The 20274-nt window shown below is 31.1% G+C and overlaps 1 protein-coding gene across 3 annotated transcripts in view; it reads right to left on the bottom strand.

Annotated features, from left to right (window-relative positions):
* Positions 1–1198: 1198 nt before the first annotated feature.
* LOC106061155 (transient receptor potential cation channel subfamily A member 1-like) overlaps positions 1199–20274 on the bottom strand; it is a 37841-nt gene continuing 18765 nt past the window's right edge. For all 3 annotated transcript variants that reach the window (XM_056030603.1, XM_056030604.1, XM_056030605.1), the window contains 24 exons: positions 19529–19704; positions 18606–18710; positions 18023–18131; positions 16385–16482; positions 16233–16280; positions 12512–12700; positions 12177–12377; positions 11926–12089; positions 11613–11777; positions 10988–11102; positions 10731–10897; positions 10357–10441; positions 9710–9769; positions 9004–9105; positions 7330–7400; positions 6964–7063; positions 6464–6625; positions 6070–6239; positions 5853–5982; positions 5560–5754; positions 4899–4967; positions 4673–4783; positions 4432–4538; positions 1199–4012 (listed from right to left, as the gene is read on the bottom strand). In XM_056030603.1, the coding sequence (XP_055886578.1) occupies positions 3784–4012; positions 4432–4538; positions 4673–4783; positions 4899–4967; positions 5560–5754; positions 5853–5982; positions 6070–6239; positions 6464–6625; positions 6964–7063; positions 7330–7400; positions 9004–9105; positions 9710–9769; positions 10357–10441; positions 10731–10897; positions 10988–11102; positions 11613–11777; positions 11926–12089; positions 12177–12377; positions 12512–12700; positions 16233–16280; positions 16385–16482; positions 18023–18131; positions 18606–18710; positions 19529–19704 (3128 nt within the window). In that variant the 3' untranslated portion in view covers positions 1199–3783. The remainder of the gene's footprint in view (positions 4013–4431; positions 4539–4672; positions 4784–4898; positions 4968–5559; positions 5755–5852; positions 5983–6069; positions 6240–6463; positions 6626–6963; positions 7064–7329; positions 7401–9003; positions 9106–9709; positions 9770–10356; positions 10442–10730; positions 10898–10987; positions 11103–11612; positions 11778–11925; positions 12090–12176; positions 12378–12511; positions 12701–16232; positions 16281–16384; positions 16483–18022; positions 18132–18605; positions 18711–19528; positions 19705–20274) is intronic.

Consider the following 20274-nt stretch of genomic DNA (forward strand, 5'->3'; position numbering starts at 1 on the left):
CAGTGTAATAAATCAATTCATCATGGAAGGAAGTCATTGCAGAGCAGTTAATCAATTTATCTAGGAAGACAGCTTAATAAATTCATTCATCTTGGAAGGAAGTCAGCGTAGTAAATCAATTCATCTCGGAAGTCATTGCAGCGTAGTAAATCAATTCATCTCGGAAGTCATTGCAGCGTAGTAAATCAATTCATCTCGGAAGTCATTGCAGCGTAGTAAATCAATTCATCTCGGAAGTCATTGCAGCGTAGTAAATCAATATTCATCTAGGAAGGAAGTCAGCGTAGTAAATCAATTCATCTCGGAAGTCATTGCAGCGTAGTAAATCAATTCATCTCGGAAGTCATTGCAGCGTAGTAAATCAATATTCATCTTGGAAGGAAGTCAGCGTAGTAAATCAATTCATCTCGGAAGTCATTGCAGCGTAGTAAATCAATTCATCTCGGAAGTCATTGCAGCGTAGTAAATCAATATTCATCTAGGAAGACAGCTTAGTACATCCATCAATTCATCTAGGAAGGAAGTCAGCTTAATAAATCAATTCATCTAGAAACTATGTCAGCTTAGCAAATCAATTCATCTAGGAGGGAAGAAACCAAAACTCATTACTTTATTTTGTGGTTTTAGAATATTAGAAAAAAAAAAATCAGGAATAGAGAAGCTTAGGCTTCAGGATTACTAACTGTAGAGTTTTCCTTCAGGTAGCTACTTTTACTGAATGCTACTTTAGCTGAATCGTTCCAAGTCAAATGTTTTCTCCAGTCCAGCATTCCTTTGGATCAAGCCAGCAAGGACAAAATAAGGACCAACGCGAGTCTAGACACATGTTATTTACATATTAAAGGCCCATAATTTTCTAGGCTCATCACTGTTTCACAAGACAGCAGAAGCATCCCAAACAAACCATTGAAACAATTTGGAAAAGTCAGGCAAAGCATCAAAACTGCAGGAGACAGAAATCACACAAAAACGCCTAAAGGGTTAACAGGAAAAAAATACAACAACAAACAAACTTGAAAATTACTGAACAGGAAAAAGTGAAGATAAGAGTTACCAGAGAAAACTCACAGCACACATTTTTGTTTTCTAAGCAAGTGTTTGCTAGAATATGTATTATTATGCAGAAAGATTGTCATCTTTAAACAAAAAATTGCTTAAAAAAGGATTGGGTCAAGAACACTAAATTAACAACACATCATCATGCAAAAACAGTTTTAATAAACAGAAGAATTTAATGTAAAATTTATTTAAAAATGGCAAAAATATATGTATCCATGTAGGCCTATTATTGCAAATGAAACAGGGATAGATATTGAATGGCCCTTACAAATAAATATAACAGTGCAAAAATTATTTTTTGATCTTACATTCTATTCAACTACATTTGTAGCACAAAATAACAGTAAACTAAATTAATTTTTAGAAAATATTTTTGTTCAAGATTACAGGTAGATAACTAGTTTTCATATTCATTATTCAAAGCTTTTTTTTAGAGTTTAATGTACATATACTTAAAAATAGTCAAATACACAAACACATTCCAATCAATACAGTACACAACAATTCAATTTTTTAAAATAAAAATAAGAGGCTGCTCTGTTGTGAACATTGTGCTCAGGACTGTCATTACAATGGTCCCAAGTTTAAACTAGCGCCTATGCCATCCCCTGCTGTCTTGCATAAGGTCTGGGCTAGGACAAAAATCTTCATTTGTGAAGAAATGTCCAAAATGTAAAATAGAAAACAACCAGATGAGATATACTCAATTCTTAAATTTAATGTAGACACAGGAATGTTGGGTGTAGTAATAACAATAGTCCAAAAAAATGACTTAAAAAATGTGTATAATCTCAGAAAAATAACACAATATATACAATCAACATTTCATATGAAAAGATACAAAAGTGACTGGCCTGAATAAAACTAAATATGGTTACTGTAGCAGTAAAGAAATAAAATCACGGTTCAAAAATTCATTTGGTAAAAAAAAATAAAAAAATAGATGTTTGTAAAACAAATAATAATTTTGAAATGTCTTTTCTGAAGAAAATAAATACGGGATCATTAGATGGCACAAATTTAAGTTCAATCTAAAGTAACATACTGTAGAGACTGATAAGACAGTATACAATTGTGTTATAGCTACAAAGTTTCTTAATTTTAAATGATTTTTTAAATAGACATTAAAATCATATTAAGAAAAATATAGCTCTATGTAATCTCACATAGTGTTCATTCAAACTTTTATTCGTATTAAGGTTTGAGCTAACATGACATTTGATAAGCTCAATTTTTTAGTGATATATAAAAATCAATATACTGGAGTTAGTTGATGGCGAGATATTAAATATAATGGCTGCCTGGTTGAGTGGTATGCACTTCAGACTTCCAATAGTCATGAGTTTGAACACTGCCGTCTTGCAGGAAGTTTGGTCTAGAACATATCAATCTTCATTTCAGAAGAATTGTCTGGAACTTGTAAAACAAATAAAACAGAAAATGACAAGAAATGATTAACAAATTTATCAATACTTTCAGTGTGTATTATTTTGATCGAAAAATGGAAATTTCCAGGATGAATAAAATATTTAGGAGGGTAGTGTTACTAGAACTAACCTAACTTTTTTATTTTAATATATAACCCAAAATATTTAATTTTTTTTTTAAAAGGAAAATGACTTGGCTACAAATGTGTAATAAAAGAAATAGATTATTTAAGAAAATATTTCTTTAAAATTTTTTAACTAAGTATGAAAAAAATGTACAGTTTGGGGGCCTTTTCAGCAGTACACTGACTGAAGTTTTAGAACTAGCTCCCCATTGCACTCAGACAAAGCACATACCTCAGTATATTCAAGAACACCTATATGCACAAACATTATTTTGATTAATTTGCCATTTTAACTCTTGTTTTAATATATTTGTTGTGTTCTCATAGTACCTTGAGCCTACATTCTGTTTGTTAATAGTGCACATTGGCATAATGGCTTATACATGACCTAAAAAAACATCATAAGTGTTTTGCATTTAAAAACTTCAAAAGGCAGGATAAAGAAAAAGCCTTTTAATTATCTATGTACCATAAAAAAACAACAACAACAAAAAACAATCTTTGCTAGTAGAAGGCTAGACATTAAGGCAGCATATGCAGTGATATAAAAAAACAACTAAAAAAAGAAATCCATTATATAAATGTGGCATAAAAGCCTGAGAACACCAAGAGAACCAGCTGTGGAGCCTTAAAACCACTAAAATACTTGAGATCCTCCCTGTATAAATGTGAATAAATAAGTTCCTTTTGTTGTTCAGAGATAATAAAAGTTTTTACCAAGGTTTGTAAATCTTGTGTATACAACTATATATCCTCCTATGGAGCTATTACTAGCTTTATATCTTATAAGCAGTTGCATGCTATATCACCATTTTAAAAGGTCTCTATTGGCTTTTCTGTTTCAGTACAGCAATTTTATCTGTAACATTATATGTCCTTGAGAAACTATATTGTCATGTAAAGCATTTTAAAAAAGTGCCCACTGATTACAATACAAAATTAAAATATACCACACAATTAATAAAAAAATTGTGCACATCAGGACTAGATTCACAAAATTGTTACATTAAGTTAAAAAATAATGAGCTTTAACAAAAATTTACACAGCATTACCTGAAAAACGTTACAAATATAATTTTTGTTAAAAAAAATAAATTTAGCTAAGTTATACATTTTAGCAACATTAAGTTTTAATACATTAAACTAATGCAAAGCATTAGAGAAAAATATTTTCACTTTTTCCAAAGGGAAATAACAGCTGACTTAATGTACAATTTTTCTTTAGCAGTTTTGGTTCTGTTGACCTCATTAGGTCTAGCATGCATCTCATCACAGCTGTCATCACTATTTTGCCCAGCCCCTTCATCCCAGGCATCATCCTCTGTGTGGATTTCCATTTTCTGCATGATTTTCCTGAGTAACTGATTGTTTTTGTCCAGGACTGTGCTCATGTCACGCAGCCTTGAAGAGAAATGTATTACAATGTCAGAATACCAGTTTTATTTCAAATTTAGGCAGTGGTAAAGAAATTTTTTTTTAAACAAAACAAAACTAAACAATCAGAACTATATTTAAATAAAAGTAAAAAAAAAAAATTACAAATAGGCATAGTTCTCCCCCTTCAAAATATCCCTTGTACCAACTCAACTAACAAGCTGTGTGGTGTATTATACATTCATAGTCTCCACTAGCACTGCTCTTAGATGGGAGTGTATTTTTTATTACCCTCAGCTACTGTTGTTTCTAAAAATCATTAAATTTAGACAACGAGAAAGTTAGGTTGGTGGTATACAGAAGCGCTTAAGATTATTATTTACGAAAACAAGACAGATGAATTTATAATGATTTCTTTAAAGAGGTTTCAACATAAAAGTACACACCTAACTTTCTGTTTATATAATTCCTCATAAAGATATGAATTGTGCATTCTCGATTCCAACACTCTACCATCGCTAGCATCTTTTGTAAATGAAATCATGGAGAAAAACTGAAAAAAAAAAAGTTTTCCATTATTTTTTTCAAGAAGATAAGCCTTGTCACCTGATAACAATTACTGAAAACACAAAATGATCTTTTAAAATCTTCTAGTAACTTAGAATAAATGCATAGCAAGATACTAACGTTTTCCATTTTTTTCTGACATCTATTTGGATATTGTTTGTATTCTGTAACTGTGACTTTCTCATGAAGAAATAAAGGCATTTTTCTTTCTATATTTATGTGAAGTTCCACCTTTTAAAAAAACACACCACATTTAGCCTTAACCTTTCTCAGAAAAACATTCAATTCATAGCTAATCTTAAAAATAAATTAAGGATTAAATTTCTTGATCCATGTTCAAACATACTTGCATTGCTAATCTTTTAAGTCTTGCATCTTTCTGAACAGATTCAATATCACCAACTGCTAAACCAATCTGTTGAGTAAAAATTAATTAGTATTTAAAAACATGCAATGTAAAAAAGATCTATAACATTACAAATGTATCATAAGAGTGACATACTTACATTTTTGTTGCGTGCTATATTTTTTATAGAAATATTTTGTTTTTAATATTATTAGTGCATTTAGAGTTATTATGCTTTAGCAGAATGTTTTACCTTTATCATTGAAACATGCTGAACCAATCATAGTCTGGGCAATGAATTCATTTATTGTACATTTCCATCTATTAATGTGAATTATATTTTCTAGAATTTTTTTTTCTTTTCTAAAATTGATGCAAAACTACAAATAAAAATTGAAATTTATGGCTGTCACAAATTTTAATATTAATCATGAACTTTTGGTAATATAGACTTCCAGTTGATCATGTATTGTTTAAAGAGGTATATATTGATTACCTGGCAAAATTATTTGCTATAGATATACATATATATATATATAATAATTATAAAGAAAGATTTGAAATGTCAAAGTGTTATTACTTCAACAAGACAATAAGCTGACTTTGAGTTTGCTTTAAATTTAAAAAGATGTTAAATGCTAAAAAAAAAAAAAAAAAGTACCAGTAAATTCATCAGTAAAATTGGCATTAAGAGAACAAATATGGTTAAGAGAGTCAGAGTCAATGTGCCAAAATGCAGAGTGTCCTCCCTATCATCAGTGTACTGCTCATTGAATGAAGCCATGTAGTCCAGTTCAAGCATCATCATAAAGGTTTTTAAGAGTGACAAGGCTGGTGTTGAAAAAGCTTTTGAGTCCTGTTGAATATAAAGGCACGTTAAGACAAGAGGCCTGTTCACATCTAAACAGGTAATATCCTACATTAAAATGTTACACAACACATCTGCTAACTTACCTCTTTGAAAAGCAGCATGTAAAAAGACAGTCCAAATGCTATGATTAGAATTGAAAACACACAAAGTACTTGAACGAGAGTCCGAAGTATTTCCAAAAACATGACCACATAGATACCAAAAAAATCAAACCTGAAAATTTATTAAGAAATATGTTAAAGTCATACACAGATATTATATATCAAAAAATAAATAAAAACAAAAATAATTGAATTTTACCTCTGTAGAAAAACTAGGCAATTAAACCAGGCTAAGAATACTGCAAAAGCTCCAGCCTCCCATTGCCAATGAAATGACATATTGAGCAAAAAAGGCAGCACAAAAACTGAGCAGGTTATGTACAGAGCCCATTCCAAGCCATTGCCTATGTCTGCAAAGTAGCGTAGTTTCTGAAAAGAGCAAGAGCAATACTGAGTTCATGAGAAATAATTTACAAAAAGAGAAAACACATTCACTGATTTACCATAGTTTTATCATTTTTTCTAAATATTATTACTCAACTCCAATAAACTCCCCAGAAACAACTTCTTTGACTATCAAAGGACCCTGACAATATCTTAACTCAATTGAATTATATAATTCTAAAAAGACAATTAAAAAAATATACTTTTACCATTGTTATAATCTGGCCAACTTCTTTGATGATATTTAAAAAACTGTAGAACAGCATAAACCACAGACATATGATGTACATGGGCTCAAAGGAGTATCCATCTTCTTTGTTACCATACAGGTATGAAGCAGTTGAATTTTCTAGACTCGCTCTTTCAAAATGCTTCAAGTGCACAAGAAGAGAAAATGATTTTATATATGCATTGTAAAAAATATATATTAAGACAAAAATGATCTTCTGTTAAAAATTTTGTTGTATTTAGTTCAAGATTTGAAATAATTTATCCTGCTTCAATTAATTAAAAAAGAGCATGGGTTCATTCACCTATGGAATTTAGGAAATTTTGATCATAGTTTCCTAATTTTAGAAAACCCCAAAAAGCTTTTACTTAGACTATTGAAATTTACATCATTTGCCCACATAGAGTGCAAGGTATGAAAGGCAGAAAGAGGAACCTTGTAGATAGTTGTGAGACACTGACAAATTCAACCAAATCTTACCATCAAAGAGTTGTGATTGACTACAAAACTTGTAAGTGAAGCCAGAAAAAGTATGTATACAATCAAGTAAGCTGAATAGACCCAAATTCCATAGTGTTTCCTGTACAAATAAACAAAATATATGCAATTGTTAAGATTTCATTTAGTTTATTTTTTAAAATCATTTTATTTTATACATGAATGAAAAATGATTATTACTATTTCCCCACCTGCTATGTATATATATTTCAACATTTGCTCAATTGTTTTTCCAAAATATGAAAGTTAATAAAAACAAAAATATGAAAGTTAATTAAAACATTACTATGGCTAATATATTATTGTTTTTTTTTTACTTCGAATAATTTCACTGCATTAATTCCTTACCACTTCACTTTTAAAAATGTCACACATACTGGATGTGAAAGACAGTCAACTCTGTTGTTTCTTACCATGGCCTAAACAGAGAGTTGAGAAGAATAAATTACTTACAAATATTAAAAAGTACTTAAATGCCATAAAAAAATATGATTAATTAAGTTTGTAAAATTTACAATTTTTATAAATTAAAACCATATTTTACAAAATACCTAGAGAAAATTTACTTTAAGGCTCACTATGAAATTTATAGTTGCACTTTCTGAAGTGTGAACCATTGTCTAAATGTAATACGGGATTTAATCTACAAAAATCTTTTCCAGGTTTGTTTCTTCCTTGATTATTTTTCATAATTCTCAAAAAAAAATTAAAAAATTTATGAAGTATCTTAGGTAGTAACTCTTAGTTTTCTTCTTATTCCACTATTAACAAGTAAGATTCATGGATGGCCAGTTTCAAAGTGTGTGTCAAGTTTTCAAATAGATGAGTCAGTTTTACCTTTTTTACACCACTGAACTATATGCTGCTTCACGCTGACTGATGAACTGATTTTCTTACTAGAAGTGTAAACCATTTCTTCATTTAATGAGTTCAAAATTAGTCAGGAAAAAAAAAATGGTTCTACAGTGTACCCATGTCATTACTGCATATATTATCTTGTTTGGCTTTAGATTCTGCCTTCATTAAAGGGAAACTCCGATAGTTTTTCAAATTTTAGTTATTGACTTATTTAAATTCTGCGTAAAAAGTTGTAATAGTAAACATTATATTATTTTTTATTTAAATGCTCAGAAAATTTTATATTTAATAAATTAGACAGAAAATTCTTCACGCCCCCAAAAAACGGGGTTCTGCGAGATTTTGTTTTAAGTTATTTCATGCGTCACTTCCCTAAACAATACTGAAAGAGAAACTTGATTTAACCAATCGTATCGCTTCATTCTTACAGTAGCTGTTAGGCTTAGTGACGGCCTAGTCCAGAGCTATAATACAGTAATATATATAAACATGTATAGATAGATCCAAAAGCATTAGGATAACCAACTCGAGAAAAAAAAGTAACATTTTCATCTAAGCCTCTCCCTATCCCAAGAAGAAAATAGATCGTGTGTCTGAATGATTCGAACAAGCTGGTCAGTGTAAGTCTAGTCGAGACTACATGTAGTCGGTCATGACAAGACAACCAAGCGATAGTGTTTGTTGTGTGTTGAGTGGTCTGGCGAGAAAATACACACTGCCGTGATTAGTCAAGCATGTAAATCTACTTTTAATACGCATTTTTTCTTTGCTTACAAGATCCTAGATCTAACTGCATAGACAAAGATATATTTCTTTTACGAGAATATTAACTTTGCTGTATGGTCTCCTGTTATACAATAAGTCAGTAGATTAAAACACCTTTGTGACGTCACATAGAAACCTGGTGAAAGTCTGACTGTTTTGGATGCGCAGGAAAATTACGTCGGAAAAACATCAATTACTAAGTTATTATTGCAAATAAAAAAAAAAAGAAGAATATATTCATTATCTGTAAATCAAAACACATATTATATCAAAAATGGTCAAAACCTTCGGAGTTTCCCTTTAATTAAACCCTAAGACTTCTGTTAATGAATGTGCAAAATATATTGAAAGTTTTTGTAGATTAAAAAATATAAATAAAAAGACAGAAACAGGACTTACATAAAGAGACATCAGTGGATAAATTTCATTATTTTGTGGGCTGTTTCTTGCCATTTCTAAACACTTGCTGGGTGTATCCAAATATTTAAAGTTGTATGTTATCTAAAAATAAAAGAGAAATAAATGACAACGCTCTTAGTCTGATCACATCAAATATTGCAATTCAGCTAGATCCTTAGCCAATGCTAAAAGTAACTGCTGATCTACTTTGGGCTCAGACCAGAGTTGATTGCCATTTGGAATAGTATTAGTAAGATAATAATCTACTACTATAATGAAAAAGCACAAAGAGAGAGAAAAATAACTTACCTTACACTTTATGTAACATGTGTATTATTATTTTTTGAAAATGTGTGTATCAATATAAAAGTACATGTACTCATTTGTATTAGCACATAAACACATATACGGTCACATAATATTTGACATGTTTTAGCTTTATCCCTAACAATACTGATAATGTCAAAGCACAAGAATTTAACATTTCCCATCTCCCCTAATTGTTTTTTCTCCAAAAGTTATATTTCCCTAAATTTTGTTTTCTTTGGTCTTGCATTTTCTTGAAACCTGTACTTGGCAAAATTAGCAATGACTATTTGCTAAGTGTGATTGGTCAATTAAATTTTAACCAGTCATTAAGCATTGGCTTACATTTTTGTATCACATTGGAATGTACAAATATTGAATAAATGATTTCAATACTTACATGATAATTTGCACTTTTGGGGTCATCATTAGAGGGAATCTGACATCGGTCTAGAACATTCTAGAGGCAAAATATTAGACCTTTCAGCTCAATAAACTATCATTAGGTATTATAAAATCTCTTATAAGTTGCAGGTATTGCTTATAGAAATTTTTTGTTATGCAAATGTATATTAATGTTATTTATGTTACTGACAGATTTAAACACGATAATTCTTTAGCTTTCATTTCCTAAAAAAACATTTCATCTTTAAATGCCATGAAAAGAAACTAAGGAAAGAAACTATTCTTTTTTTACTTTTATACTCTCAAAACCTGATAATTTAGCATTCCCTTGAATAGTTTTTATATATTTAATGATAGAACAGGATAACGCATCACATTAAGTCAATGTGAGGGTTTGTATATTAATGAAGTTATATGTTAACATATTAAAAAAAATGAATTACTTCAAAATTATGTGTTTGAAAAAAAACAAACAAATATACATTTCTGTTAATTCTTCTATATATCATATTGTCATTATTTTAGGTTGATTTCATGCCAGATCTAACATTACCAGCATTTTGACATTTAGATTGATTTAAGATCAGTTGGAATCATTAAATATTTTTTAGTATAGCATTTCAAACAAATCACTAAACTTACCATGCAAACAGCTGGCAAATGTTCAATCAATCCCAAAACATAACAGCCATATGTTTTAGAACATACTTGTAAGACTTCTTCCCATCTAATAGAGATAAAATTTATTTGTAATTGATAATAAAGAAAAATTATTATATGATAATGGTGAAAATCTTCTAAATCCATTATAATAAATAGATCTAGTAACAGAGTAAATATAGGTCAGATTTTTTTCATGAGTTTAAATTAATAATATTTAAACAAAGTTGTCTTGTATACTTTTGATACATTCATTAAATGCCATTTTATTGTGTATAGTTTCTTTAGAAATGTATATTGTGAATATTAGGCCTATACAATAATAAAAGAATAAAATTCAAAAATTTTATATAGACCTGTCATGATTTATGACTGCTACAGCCACTTCACTGAACTTGTTCTGAATGATGTAGTCAAAGAAACCATCATCATAATTGTTATAGAGCATCTTTGCTCCCATAGAAAGAAGAAGAACTGTTGCTGAGGTCTGTCCATTTTTAGCAGCTACATGTAAGGGGGTATCCTATTTTAAAATGATTAATAAGTAGTTTTAATGATTAACTTCATCTCAAACAACACTTTGGCAAATTTGAGAAAATAAATGTGTACATACGCCATCAGTATTGACAACATCTATCAAGTTGGAATGAACACTTATAAGGACTTTCATGGTGTGAGTCCAACCATTGGCAGCAGCATGATGCAATGCTGTGTTGTCATCATTATCTCTGTATGGAAGTAATACAATTATGCTGTAAGTCCTTCAATATAATTACAACTTTAAAAAAAATATAGCAATCTTGTTTATGATTTTATTCAAACATTACTATTCATCAGACTATTTTGTAAAATACGACAATTCAAAATATGACTACAACTGTATAGGCTCATGTAACAAAACTTTTAATGTTCAGCTAAGCATTTAGCAAAGTAGAATGTTCTCTATAAGAGAATTTAATATCAAGTCTGCCTATCCATTTCCCTTAAACTACTTAGAAATGGAGAGCTGCAACACTAGTGACTTTTTCATTACTTTAGTCCTTAGCTTAGGCTAGCCCAAACACTTGTCCACTTCTGTAACTTTGTAAGAATAAATATTCGTAGCTACTTATTTGTTTATTACAAAACTACTTGGATGGATTTTAAAAGTTTACTTAATGAACTAAACAGGTTGATGTTGTTATAATGTGTGTGTGTGTGAAAAGCTTGCATCTAAATAACATAGTATTTCCTCTTACTTGTTTACCACAGCTCCTCTCTGTAGTAAAAGCTGGACAACTTTGGTGTGACCATTTTGGGCAGCAATATGAAGGGCTGTAAGCCCTGTACCATCTGTTTCATTGATTATGTTTGGACCATGGTGACTGTCCAGCAATCGACGGCAAGTATTATAGCGCCCATATCTGTAGTAATAATAATAATATTTTCTGACTAGATATGTTTAATTATTTTAGCAAGAAATTTCACATACAGATTAGACTATCATTTGCATTATTTTAAAACATGTTATTGAATAATCTTTTTTTTTTTTGCTAGTAATGGAAGAATTACCTGGCAGCAAAATGAAAAGGTGACTGCTTGTCATTATTCTTCATATTAAGGACAGCCCCCATTTTAATGAGATCATCCAAGGCTCTTAAGTGACCTTCTTTTGATGCATAATGAAGAGGTGTGCATCCAAAATCATCTTTGTCATTTTGTAAATCTTGGATGTCCTGAAATAAAGCAGCACAACTTAAATGTATGAGTTTTAAATAGAAGTGATTATTTAATATAGTCAGGGCTCACAAAAGAAGGCTTACTTTTATAAGTGTTCCACCAAACTGTTCCAACTTGCCACCATACTTGACAGCAAGATGTAAAAAATTGCGATTTCTTTTGTCTTTTACATGAACATCAGCTTCTTTGGAGACAAGCAACTGAACAGCTGCCCAACAGCCTTTAGAGGCAGCCAAAAGTAAAGGGGTTCTGTCATTAATGTCTCGACAATCTTTATCAGCTCCCTGAAATGGTAATGACCAATTATCAACCTACTTACACATAACTTTTGGAATTTACAGACTAAAAACTATTATTTTCTTTGTAAAGAAATGTGTAAAAGTATCTAAATAAATTTATGAGAAAAGTTGCTAGTTACATGTTCCAGTAAAAACTCCATGATTGTTGTGTGGTTGAAAAATGCTGCTCTATGTAACGGTGACATTTTCATCACATCCAAAATAAATATAGCAGCCAAAAAGTTTTCTTGTTGAATTTCTTTCATTAGTTTGATCATCTCAAAGTTTCCTTGGGCACAAGCAAAATGTAAAGGGGTTGAACCATCATCCTAGGGACAGAAATTTAAACTTTGAACTTGGAGTAAGATCACAATTATTAAAATATGATTGTTCAGAAAATTAAAGAGTCTTTTTTTTTCAAAGTCATTCATCAAAAATTTTCATTAAATTTCTAATTTAGACCTTCAAGTCCATTATGTAAACAAAGTACAATCCTTTCAGTAACCAATGAGTTACAAAAATCCTATTTTGTATGGCCAAAAGTGAACAAAATGGTCAACCAAGTTTACTATCCCAAAAGAATGTAAGCTCTATGGTAAATCTAAGTGAATTTTACTTTTAAACAAATCTAATGATTTTTCTTACTTCACTTCACTTAAAATCCAACACCCTGATGATTTAGTTTTGACAGCATACTATGCAAATGGTTTAAAATCTTTTTAACTTAAAAAATATTTGTACATCTATTATTATAAACAAACATTACAGACATCTAGATCTAGCTTATTTTATGATAAGAAATTAAGACTTAGCAATATAACTGACAACAAGACAAGAAATTGTTGGGGAAGACATATTTTGGAACATCTGTTTTTTTTATTTTGTCATAGATGTGGTGTCATATGCTAATGTGCAGCTATATATAATAACAATATGTTAGGATTAAATCTAGATGTAGATTATATTACATGCATGGTAGAGTACAGTATAGATTAGGTGACAACTTTTTTCTCTTCAGAGATGAAAATTGGTCTTAGTCTAAACCTCTCTCTTGAACATCAGGTAATGATAGGTTTGAACTCTGGACCATCATGATGAAAAAGTGCATAGCACATGGCCAGGCAGCTACCTTTCTTTAAAATTTTTGCTAATCTTCTTAATCTTATATAATACAGACGTAACTTCAAAAAAGAAGATGATTACGTCCTACGCGTCATGCATTTAGTCATGCATATTAACCAATGACTTAAATTCTGCCAAGTCACTGGTTTTCCTGGCTAGCTCAGGCAACCCATTCCATGCTCTAATAGCACTAGGGAAGAAGGAGTATTTGTACAAATTTGTCCTAGCATTTGGGACGAGGAATGTGCCTTTATCTTTGTGTCTTTCAGAGTATTTTATTAAATTTTGTTTTTGTATTTGAAGATTATGGTTCAGTGTTTTATGTATGATTGCTACTTTACTTTTGAGCCTTCTGTCCTGAAGGCTTTCTAAATTTAGTGATTTTACTAAAGGTGTTACTCTAGTCAAATGTAAACAATTGTTTGTTATGAATCTCACTGCTCTATTTTGTGTCTGTTCCAGTTTCTTAATGTTTTCTTGAGTTGAGGGGTCCCAAACGGAGGATGCATATTCTATTATTGGCCTAACCAAGGTTAATAACATTTTAGTTTTATGTTCTTATTTGATTTATAGAAATTTCTTGTAATAAATCCTAATGCTTTGTTTGATTTTTTGTAGTTTCATCAATATATGGATTCCATGACAGTTTTTCATTTATTATAACACCTAGGTATTTTGCGTTTTTAGTCTGTGTTAATGGTTTGCCATGAATAAGATAAGTGAAATTAATTTGTTTTAGTTTTTTTGTTACTCTTAACAACTGACATTTTTCTGGGTGGAAAGACATGCTCCAATTTGATTCCCATTTCTGTAATTCATCTAATTCTCTTTGTAAAATATCTGTGTCTTGTGTTGTTTTTATTGTTCTATATATTATGCAATCGTCTGCAAATAATCTGACTTTTGTTCCTGAAGTAATGCAATTCGGTAAATCATTCATGTAAATTAAAAATAGTAGTGGACCCAAGACTGTTCCTTGAGGTACACCTGAGTTTACTGTTATCGGTGTTGATTTAGAGCCATTTATTATTACAGTTTGTTCTCTCCCTATCAGAAAATCTTTAATCCACTGATGCAGTGGACCATTAATGCCGAAATATTTTAATTTTTTAAGCAAACTATGGTGGTGAACTTTGTCAAAAGCCTTAGAAAAATCTAGTAAGATAGCATCTATTTGTTCACTATTATCTAAACCTTTTGAAAAATCATCAATTAGTCCTATTAGTTGTGTTTCACATGATCTATATTTCCTAAAGCCATGTTGGTATGGTGTGAGGATATTATGTTTGTCTAAGTGGTTTATGATGTTACTACATATTATGTGTTCTAGGATTTTACATGTGATGCTGGTAAGTGATACTGGTCTGTAGTTTCCTGGGTCAGATTTTTCTCTTTTTAAATAGGGGGGTGACATTAGCTTCTTTCCAGTCCTTTGGTACTCTGCCCTGGTTAAGTGAAGCCTGAAAGAGTATTTTGAACACTGGGCTAGCTCATTGCTTAGTTCTTTGAGTAATCTAGCTGGAATACCATCAGGTCCAGACGCTTTATTTGGTTTGGTGTTGGCTAATAGTTTTTGAATTCCATTTTCTTGTACTACTATATCTTCTATGTTGTCTACTTGGTTCAAATTCAGTAATATGTCTTTGTCTCCTGGGGCTGAGAATGCTGATGCAAAGTATTTGTTTAGGATGTTTGCTTTAGTTTCATTATCATTATGTATTATGTTATGTTCATCTTTTAATGGCGCTATGCCTGTTGTTTCCATTTTCTTAGACTTAATGTATGACCATAGGTTTTTGTTGTTATCTTTAGATATTGCATTGTTTATGTATTCACTCTGCAGCTGTCTGCTTACTTTTTGGGTTAAGTGTTTAATTTTTATATACTTTTTGTAAACTCTTTCTGCATTAGTTTCTTTAAATTTTCTATATTTATATTTTCTATAATTAACTAATTATGTAAATAAATAATGAAAATGTGAAATTTTGGAATTCTGATTTCTACTATTATTTACAAATGATAAAAATTAGATGTAGTATAGAATATAGATTCTAGACTAATAATGGCAATGTCACTGAATGTCTTCGTGTCTTCGATTCTGAAGATTGAGGATGAGTGCAGTGTTTCCCATGACTACGCAAACCCAGTTGCAACCAACATATTTTCCCACACTTTTGCAGACAAAGTTGTTGTCTGCTGGTGATCTATTTAAGTTTTCTTTCCATCTACTGCGACTGTCTTTAAATTTAATAAAGCAATAATGGCTTTTATTTGAGTTTCTAGATTATAATATCAAAATTGTGTGAGATGGCATTCTGAGTTTCTCTAATTAAAAATATAATTTAGATAATATAATATTCCATTATTCACTATAGTATATAGATATCTAGATCTAGTTTATATTTAGACCTTTATTTAGTAATATAATTATAATTTATAATAATTTATATTCTATAGACCAGTATAAATTATCATAGTTATAGATCTAGATCTATCTATTAGTGTAAGTTAATACTAAGAATATAAATTCTTTATACTATAAAATTAATTATAGATCTACTAAGTAGATCTAGTAAGTTAATTAACTGAGACCTAAGTGTAAGTCTCTAAGACTAAGATGAAGTCTAGACTCTACTAACTCTAGATCAGACATCAGTCATCAATATCAGTTTCAGTATTTAATCTAGTTATCTAGGCCTACTATTATTTACTATTATAAGTAACTATATCTAGATTTACCTGTTGTGCTTTTACAGATGCTCCTGCAATCAAGCATACTTTCACAGCCTGAAAATTATGACATATTCATTTTTATTAACAAAATTGAATAGAGTGAATTTATAAACTCTTATGACATTCTGATACAAAAAATACGTAGATTAAATTTAAACCTTGATGTTTCCACCATTTACTGCAGCATGTAAAGGGAGGTTATTCTCTCTATCTTTGAATGAAAGGATTTGTTCCCTTGTATAGCCAGCTTGAAGAGCTATAAGAATAAATTGTCATAATAAAATTTTACAAAAAGCGAAAATTCTTTAAAAAAACAACAACAGGAAACAACAACAATAAAAAAGAAAATAGGCCTAATTATGCTTTTTTCCCTACAACATTTTGACTGTTCAAAAAACACACACACACACACACACAAATGGACAAAACAGATACGCAGCCGCCATAGAGATTGTGAACCATTATGCCATTTAATATTAAATAAGTAATAAATAGAGAGTCTGGGATACATAGACATATGCCATTCTCAGTCGTAGGTTGTTAATATATCATAGACTGTGACTGTAGAGCCCCATTTTCGAGAGGCATTCCCGTCCACATATAACGCAGGCTAGGGTGACATAACAGACGACGATTAATTGATTCGTATTTGCTTTACATCATTTGTCATTTCTTGCCCAATGTTGCATGTTTTTTTTTCCTTGTACGTTCTTCAGTGTTAAGAGTTTTTATTTGATGTTATAACGAGGGGTTAAACAAAACATATAGGCCTACAGGCAATATAAATCAGGTCAGGTTTTAAGTCTGCGTTTATTAGAATAAAAAGGGCGCGCCCAAATTGAAGAAAGAACGATTGACAAATAAAGATAAAGTGAAAGATGGCCTTCACGAGGTAATATTATCATTCTTATCTCTCGAAAGATTTCCACTACATCTACAACACTTTGACATTTGATCATTACATCATAAATATGCGCAGGATAATACAGACATCCCTTACAACAAATAGATACAATATAACTAAATACAAACCCTGCATTACAATATATCTAGGCTACTTTTATATATCTACTTTAATTTCTTAACAAGTATGAAGAGAGAAGGGGGAACACTATAAACACTAAAGTAACTGTCAAAATACCCAAAAGCATTCTAAATAAACATATTTATATATTATTAAATTTAGTGCTTGTTTGTTTGTTTTATATGTTTCGGATGTTCCTTCAGAGTTGAAGATAATTTACTTCCTAGTCCAAACCTCCCGCAGGACGACGGGGGATGGGAGCGGGCAGTCCGAACGACAGTCCAGCGCGCAAACCGCATGACCAGGCAGCTTAAGGCAAAGCTGAGAGAAAAGGGACAACATAATGACTGAAGTTCCTCCTGTGTGCGTGTGTTACTAGCGCTGCGTCACCCACGAATAGCGTATCTCTTACAAGGGTGATTCTTTTTTTTTCTTCGTTTTGGCTCTCAGTCTGACAATATTCAAAAGTTTGCCCTCAAATCTGGAATGGAGATTTGTCAAACGTTTGCAGGTTTAGCAGTGAAAAGAGTATTCCGAAGAGGGTTGGTGCCAGGACACATCCTTGTTTAACTCCGCTGTTTAGGCTAAGACTTTCGAAGAAGGCCCCATTAAAAATAAAAATAGATCCATGTTCTTTTTCCACTATTTTTCGACTGTTCTTAAAAAACAAAACCGGACAAAATACAAAGAGCTTGTGAACTCTTTCAACTAATCATTAAAATAGTAGTATGTAAATACTGAGAAATTAATATATACATTATTATGAGCTAACCTTTATCAATAATGGCCTCCATAGCACTGGCTGCAGCGCATTTGGCAGCTATATGTATGGGATAGTATCCGTAATCACATTTTTTGCATGGCTTGCCCCCACGTTGCATCTATTGAATGAATTGGAACACAAATTAGGCCTAAATAAAACACATTTTTTGTTTGTTTTAATTTTACGAGTATATTTAGTCTGTTTTATTTGCCTAGCTCCATGTTTTTAGAAGATTTTGTTTTGTTAAGCAATCTTTCTGCAAAAAATAAAGCAAATCAATGGGTAATGTCGGAACCATGCTTGTGCAAATTGTCTAGTATTTAAAGGCTTCAAAAACACTTGCATCTTTTCAGCAGTATTCAAATTCACGTATCTAGTCACCAAAACACTAAAGACAGAATTGGCTGAAAAAATATATCATACTAACTCACTACAGGATCTACAGTGAAACCATGTGAAGTACTTCTGTTAGACTGTCTACAGATTTTACAGTGAAACCATGCAAGGTCTTAAGTTAGAATGACTACAGTTATGCGAGATATTTAAGTTAGTGTGAATACAGATTCTACAAAAACAAAATGTGAGTTCTGACCATAACTTTCATGACCTCGCCATTGTCTTTAGCCGCTGCATAATGTAAGGCTGTCATACCACTTTCACCTGTCCAATTAGCATCCACTCCATTGTCCAGCAGCACCTGTAACATTCATTAAGAGTGCGTATGTAAGTTTTTTGTAATAAAACCATACTTTAATTATGCTTATACAAATTTTAATGTTACAAATTCTAGCTAAATTGTTTTTGTAACTTCGTTTTTTCCCCAAGATTAATTGGTAGGAACTAGATTCTTAAATTGTAAACTCATTCTTACAAAAATAAAATAATAAATAAAAGAAACGAAAATGAATAAAAACGGAATCAATGAATGAGAAATGGCTATTTGATTTATTGATCAGGAGTCAATAGAATACGTTCTTTTCAACCTGTTGCAGAGTAATGCAAATTCTAGAGTTTTGAAAATCCCAATAAAAAAAATTGATTTGATTTCTATTACTCTCGATTTTGGTTGACTACAATAACCTATAATTAATACGCTTTACTTAAGATATCTGTATCATATAAGATGTTCGTGTAAAATGTAGGCTACAAAATTTTCAACATCTGTGAGTGTATATAAAAGGAAGTTAGTCTCTGGTGTGTTCTTCAGAAGTAGGAGATTTTAGTGAGATGAGCTGAAGTTTCTTATTCCATATGCTAAGACAAATTCCTACAAATACTATATCTTCCCTAGAGCATAAATTGGGTTATCTAAATCAGCGAAGAAAATCAACGACTTAGCATTATTTAAGTCTCTATTTATGATTAGATTAACACATGGAGACGCGGTTGACGTAATTATCTTCTCTTTTGAAGTAACGTCTTTAATTTGAGAGATAACATGATTCTCCTAAAACATGCATTGCATGTGGAGAGTATAATCGTGTTTCAACCAATGGCAATACACTCAAAACTTACATTAACGACATCAATATTGTTGAGCTCTGCGGCTACATGTATTGGCATCATGTGCAAGTGATTCTTAATCGTCGGGTTTGCTCCACTCTTGAGCAAAAGGTCAATGATCTCAGGCTTTTTGGAGGAGACGGCCAGGTGTAGAGCAGTGTTGCCATGGTTATCTACAACGTCTAAATCTAAGATGAAAAAAAAAAGTATAGTGTTCAATATTAAAGTAAGTCCATGCCAATCTATGCCCATGAGCAGGTCTATGCAGGGTCGGCCGTACAAATGACCGGTCTCAATTAAGGCCCCTCTTCTAATTTTTGTTTACAATAACAATATTACGTTATTTAGATCATTATATCAATATTTTTTATACGGAAAGATAAGATGCAAGTCAATTGCAAAAGGGCCAGTGGGTTAATTAAAGTTAGGACAATCGTATGAGACACTAAATATATTAACCCTACAACTGAGTACATTGCACGATAAGATACTGTTAGCATTTGTAACCAATTCAATATTAAGAGTGCTCTTATTTACCCTTCCGGCATCACTTCACGGTTAGGTTTTACAGCGAATGACTGAGGGCGTATAAATAAAAATACAGTAATGTTCTTATTTAAAAAAAATTGCTATCTCTAAAGCAATTTTATTCAGATAATTCTTTAGGCCACAGTAAATGATTTGTTTATTGGATCTGGCAGGACGTAGGATTAGTATTTTAAAGCAGTCCTCATTTTGAACCCTACTCGGTATCATTT

This window comes from Biomphalaria glabrata, chromosome 5, assembly GCF_947242115.1.
Source record: "Biomphalaria glabrata chromosome 5, xgBioGlab47.1, whole genome shotgun sequence".
In the NCBI taxonomy this organism is placed as follows: Eukaryota; Metazoa; Mollusca; class Gastropoda; family Planorbidae; genus Biomphalaria; species Biomphalaria glabrata.